Source organism: Ipomoea triloba, chromosome 13 (genome assembly GCF_003576645.1).
Source record: "Ipomoea triloba cultivar NCNSP0323 chromosome 13, ASM357664v1".
Taxonomy (NCBI): Eukaryota; Viridiplantae; Streptophyta; class Magnoliopsida; order Solanales; family Convolvulaceae; genus Ipomoea; species Ipomoea triloba.
In genome coordinates, this window is record NC_044928.1 from 9,227,990 (window position 1) to 9,234,428 (window position 6,439).

At 37.7% G+C, this 6,439-nt stretch overlaps 1 protein-coding gene across 1 annotated transcript; it reads left to right on the forward strand.

The window, feature by feature from the left end:
• Positions 1-4,678: 4,678 nt before the first annotated feature.
• LOC116001154 lies at positions 4,679-5,782 on the forward strand. The gene has a single exon (XM_031241044.1). It carries the CDS (start codon positions 4,679-4,681, stop codon positions 5,780-5,782), a length of 1,104 nt encoding a protein of 367 aa, XP_031096904.1.
• Positions 5,783-6,439: the final 657 nt, after the last annotated feature.

Consider the following 6,439-nt stretch of genomic DNA (forward strand, 5'->3'; position numbering starts at 1 on the left):
CATTTCGATATAACTACAGTTTCATTCGATAATATAAAACACAAATGTGAAACTTGTTATTCAGTATCAGTTCACATACACTACAGTTACATTTCAACACAACTACAGTTACATTTCGATATAACTACAGTTTCATTCGATAATATCAAAACAAATGTAAGGCAGTATCTTTTGAGATGAACTGTAGTGTAAATTACGAGCTCCGTCTCCCACTTACTGAAACGACGTCGTTTTGGGACCACGGTCCACAATGCATTGTGGACTGCGGTCCACGATATAAGAACTGACCAAACCCCATCTAAGGCCTTCCTCAATAGTTAAACTTGTGCGTGGCTTTTGAGGAGTTTTTGTAAGTGTCATTAGGAAATAGAAAATGGGGTAGAGAAAAAAACAAAAGGAAAAAACAAAACAAAAAAAATTGAATTTAAAAGAAAAAAAAGATAATTACGCAAAATCTGCGCTATGCGTGAGGCGCAGCAGCCTTTTCTAGTGGGGCCCACACCAACCTGCAAAAAACTCTAATTTGCGGGGAGAAAGAATCCGAGAAAAACACTCTTTCCTATTTGTTAAAAACTCAAAGCATGGTTTTCAAAGAAAAAAACTCTGGGATTTTAGGGGGCGTTTACTAACAGGAAATTTTCAAGAAATTTTTCAATTTTGAAAATTGAAAACAGGAAATGTGTTTACTATACTATGTTCCAATTTTCAAAGTTGAGAAAATTTCTCCATTTTAGAAGAAATTAGAGATACATTCAAAACTTGTTCTCAAATCAGGAAATCATGCGTGAACAGTGACAGTAACCATCGATTCCTGGCCACAACATATTTCTTTTTCTTTCTTCCTCATTTTTCTTCTAACTTTATTCTTCTTTCTTCCTCATTTTTCTTCTGCACTTTCTTCTTCTCTCTCACAACCACCCTCACTTTTTTATTCTCTTTCAAAACTACCCTCTCACAGCTTCAATTCCGCTCAATCGCATCCATTGGAGTCGGTACTACATACTCAGCGACGACGAGCCCAGGGTGGGCGGGCGACGGTAGTCCGAACTTGGCGTTGCAGTTCAATTTGATGCCCGAAGATCAGAGAACAATTGCTAAGGCTACGCTGGTTCAGAAATTACGAGATGCAATCCATCGGCTGAAATTGAGATATGGGTTTGGACAGCCATACAAGAAGTTTGAATCGAGCTAGGTGGAAGCCACTAGGTTTGCGTTAATTCGCTGGCCGTGAGTTCTCCTGTGTAATGAGCTGCTGCTTGCTCTTAGCCATGCAACGGAGTTGGGGGAGGCACACGACCAATGGGTGTACTTTAGGATATGCAGGAACGAGTTCACTCCAAAATGGATCTGAAGATTTTTGTTTTTATGTATCTGTGTGGTTTAGGATATGCAAGAACCATGCTCAAAGATGAATTTCTGGGTTTGAATAATTTCTGGTGTTTATTTTATTTAAGGGCAGGTGTTGGATTCTGCTTATGGCTTATTTCCCTTCCCAGAATGTCCGCTTGATTTCAGTTCTAATGACTTCTGTAAGAGCAGTGTTTGGTTTAGGTGTAGGTTGTTTCTTGACCAATATTTTTTGCTCCATAAGTAAGAGCAGTGTTCTAATGCACGTGTGTAAGCATTAACTATTATGCTAGAATTTAACATTAAAAAAAAAGCATATTGTAGCAAAGGGACAAAGACCTTGGCTATTTGTTGCATCCTTAGAGCAGCTTTTGAATGAAAACAAGTATAGGTGAATAATTTTTTCAAAACTGAAAAACAGATAATAGAGAACAAAAAACTGAAAACAGAGAATAGAAAATAGAAAATTGTTTCCTGTTAGTAAACAGACCAATGTTTCAAAATCTAACCTAAACACACTATTGGGAAGGCGTAAGAGTAGTCTTATATTATTCTCAAAAAAGAGTAGTCTTATCATTTTGGAATATTGTGACTGGAGATGTACGTGCAATTTATGTTTGGTACGTTTGCCAGCAGCAATGAAGACACTTTGGAGGTCCAGCTTTCATTCCTCCAGCTGTAACTTTACTGTAATCGTATTTTCATTTCCTTCCTCCACAATGACGCTATCGCACATTTACCAACGTATTCGTACTCTAATTCACACCCGGAGGACTGCACTTTTTTTTATCTTTCAACTTCGATCTGCAACTTGTAACTCCGTACTTAATAAGTACTCCGTATACTTAAGTCATGTTCGCGAGTGGACTGTACGTGAATGGATACAGCCATATTGTCAAAAAAAAAATAATAATAATACTATCTCCGTTTCATTTTATGTGTCTGATTTTTAATCTAATTTTTTATAATATTAAGTTTAGTATTAATATACAAAAATTATATATTTAGGAACTATACTAAAAGTACTATTAAACACAAAAAATTAAATTTAAAAATGAGTAAAAATTACTAAAGAAAATAAACAAAGGAGAAAGAGTTGATTTGACCAGTGAATAGTAAGTAAGACAGGTAAAATGGGACATAAGGAGTACTCCGTAATATTAATTTGTGAACTTATGATACAATTATAAGATTAAAGGTTCAACATTTGTAGGCAAATTATATTGTAGACTGTTGTCACAATGTAATATATATCATAAATAAATGTTCATTTTAATATATTGAAAGTTTATTATTAAATAGTATACCAAATAATGAATTTTCAGTAATTAAATAATGTACCTTCAAAAAATAAACTTTGAGGAGGTGTTTGATTCAAGTAATATGTGCTCTTTTTTTTTGGTAAAAATTTACAAGGTCCGAGGCCCCACCCACGTTCGCTCCAGGAGGCACAGGAGCTGGCCTAGGGGGAATCACTTGTGAAGTTGTGGGAATTGAACCCAGGTCCTCCCGAAATTCCTCCCCACAAAGAGAGCTCACTTGCTACTTGAGCTACCCCATTGGGTTAGTAATATGTGCTTTGGAATGTTCTATTGTCATGTTTGATTCAAGGTATATTATTTTTTTCAAGGAATATTTGTAATATATATCATAAATAAATGTTCATTTTAATATATTGAAAGTTTATTATTAAATAGTATACCAAATAATGAATTTTCAGTAATTAAATAATGTACCTTCAAAAAATAAACTTTTAGGAGGTGTTTGATTCAAGTAATATGTGCTCTTTTTTTTGGGTAAAAATTTACAAGGTCCGAGGCCCCACCCACGTTCACTCCAGGAGGCACAGGAGCTGGCCTAGGGGGAATCACTTGTGAAGTTGTGGGAATTGAACCCAAGTCCTCCCGAAATTCCTCCCCACAAAGAGAGCTCACTTGCTACTTGAGCTACCCCATTGGGTTAGTAATATGTGCTTTGGAATGTTCTATTGTCATGTTTGATTCAAGGTATATTATTTTTTTCAAGGAATATAATGTGACTTATCTTCTACATAGGATTTTGGGCTATTTTTTTAGGAAATGTGATTACTTACTTGTCTTAGGGACTCTTTATGTTCTTTTAACAATATATAATGTTTAATCTTTAATCAATATGTCATAACGTATTTTAAAATATAAAAATAATTAAATACAATTAAACTATTAAAAAATATTTCTTTTATTTTACGTAGTGTAAATTTACAAAACAACTACATAAATTTGCGGGTGTTTGTGTGTATATTTACCAAACTCATTATTAAAAAAAATACAATATACCCAAAGTATTAAAAAATACACACACAAACACAAGAAAGAAAATAATCTTTTTAATATTTTTGGAGGGAGTGTCATACCGTACGTACACTTCGCTTTCTTAAGAATCTTGATTTAATATTTCTAGATGGAATGTTAGCTACTTAAATTATTTACTTATATATTTTATCATTGCCTTATTTATTTAGGCAAAAATTTGTGTGAGACCGTCTCACCGTGAGACGGGTCGGGTCAAAATGTAGATGTAACACTTATACGCACAAATGTCATACTTATATGCTCAAATGTAATACTAATCAGGAATCAAAATTTTGTTACTTATAACGATAAATGTAATATTTTTAAGGGAAAATACAATACTTTTACATTTCGATTTAAAAGTATTACATTTTTCCTTAAAAATATTATATTTTTCCTTATAAGTAAAGAAAATTTGTCAACATTACTTATTATGAAAAATGTAATATTTTTTCTCTTATAAGTAACAAAAATTGTATTCCTGATTAGTATTATATTTGAGCATATAAGTATGACATTTGCACATATAAGTGTGACATTTGCATGGTGCTTCGACCCGACCCGACCCGTCTCTCGAATAAGGATCCGTAAGACGGTCTCACACAAGTGCATGTGAGGGTCACACTTGTGTGAGACCGTCTCATGGATCTCAATCTGTGAGACGGGTCGGATCAACATAATTTGGGTCATATTCAATTTATGGGTTTGTATTATGAGTTGGTTTGTTTGGGCGCTATTTTTTCAACAATTGGATACGGGCTTTTTAAAGCCAATTTTATTCTGTTCAGCAATTTTTAAAGAACCCAATTCCCGTGGCCCCAAGGTTACTTTATCTCAAATGTCAAAATCTTTAAAATTATGGAAAGATTACTCTTTCAGAGGAATAAGATAATTGTAATATTTGTTTTTCTCTCTCGCTTCCTTTCGCGAGTTTCTCTAGGGTTTGTCTCTTTTTGGTTTCCGCTGTACTAGGGTTCCGGTCTCGTTGCTTTCCGACGACGATGGAAGCCCCCGACATAGCGTCTCTGTGTGCGGATCTCACATTCGCTGATGTTGATGACGAGAATACTTCCATGCACTTGCCCAATGTTACTTTGGATACTGAAGCTGATGAAGTTGGTTACTATGCTGTGGGGCGTTTGGTCACAGCAAAAAACGTGAGGTTCTCGTACTTTCAAGACACGATGGCATCAATATGGCAGCCGGCAATGGGTGTTACTATGCGGCAGCTTGACTCAAAGCGTTATCTGATACGCTTTTACCACGAGGGAGATTTAAACCGTGTGTTAAACGATGGCCCTTGGACCTACGAACAATGCTTGCTGGTGATGCGCAAACTGCTTCCTCCTGCGGAACCGGAAACGGTTCAGTTGAATGAGGCTGAGTTTTGGGTACAAATCCATAGTTTACCTGTGGGATTCAGATCAGATGTTGTTATCAAAGCCATTGGTTCCTTCCTGGGATCATGGGTCAAATCGGATGATAAGAATTTTGATGGCTCTATGCGAACGTTCTATCGGATCCGTGTGACGCTTGACATCACGAAACCATTGAAAAAACAGATGAAGCTGAAGAGGGACAACGGGGAGTGGTCTGTTGTGGATTTCCGATATGAAAGGCTCCCAACTTTTTGTTTCTTGTGTGGAATAATTGGACATGGAGACAAAGTGTGTGTCAAAGCCCTGCATGGGATTGGAACGTCAGGTGATAAACCGTATGGCTCATATTTGAGAGTAGGATCAAGAAGAATGGCCCCTACTGCTGGACAGAGATGGGTTGCTCCGGAATCGAATACTGAACGACGATCTTGGATTTCTCCAGGAGCCGAGGCTGAAAGTGCCCATACACCTGAGGTCAGCACTATGACCGTCCAAGGCTATACCACTGGTCAAGGGAAGGAGTTGCAAGTCAGTCCTCCAGTGCCAATATCTTACAGAGCTGATGAGGTTTGTGTCAATGATATTGTTGTAGTTGACCAGAAGAGGAAGCGAATGGAGAGTGACGCAGAGGGCAGCAGAAACCCCTCTGACATGGATGTTGAAAGTGCTGTTTCAAAAAACGGGGATGTGGCGGGTCTTGCTCAGCAAGCCCGCCTAGAATTATGAGTCTTCTGACTTGGAATTGTCGGGGGCTTGGCAACCCTACGGCAATTCGAGTTCTTGCGGATGTCATCCGCACAAAGAGGCCGAAAGTGGTATTTTTGATGGAAACGTTTATGGTGGTGCAAAGAATGGAACCTATTAGAGTACAGTTGGGTTTCAAAAACATGTTCGTTGTTGATGCTACGGGTCATAGGGGAGGCTTGGCTCTTCTTTGGCACGAATCTGTGGAAGTGGAAGTTACTGGCTACTCTAACAACCACATTGATACTATTGTGACTTTGGATACTGATAGTCCGACATGGAGATTTACTGGGTATTATGGGTACCCGGAGAGGTCACGTAGAAGAGAGTCGTGGCAAATGCTTCGTACGTTGTCTGGGCTGAGCAGATTGCCGTGGGCAATTATGGGTGATTACAATGACTTGATGTACCAGTATGAAAAAAGAGGTCGACATCAGCACCCGGAATGGTTGTTAAATGGATTTAGGAATGCTGTTGCTGACTGTGGTTTACAGGATTTTCCATTTACGGGCAACCAGTTTACGTGGGAACGATCACGTGGGACTCCGGACATGGTTGAGGAAAAACTTGATCGAATTCTCATTACTGATTCTTGGCGAGTTATGTTTGAAGGTGCTAAGGCGTGCTCGATAACATGTC

What these genes read in the sequence shown, in the direction of transcription:
- LOC116001154 (XM_031241044.1), top strand. Translation starts at nt 4,679, where the DNA reads ATGGAAGCCCCCGACATAGCGTCTCTGTGTGCGGATCTCACATTCGCT.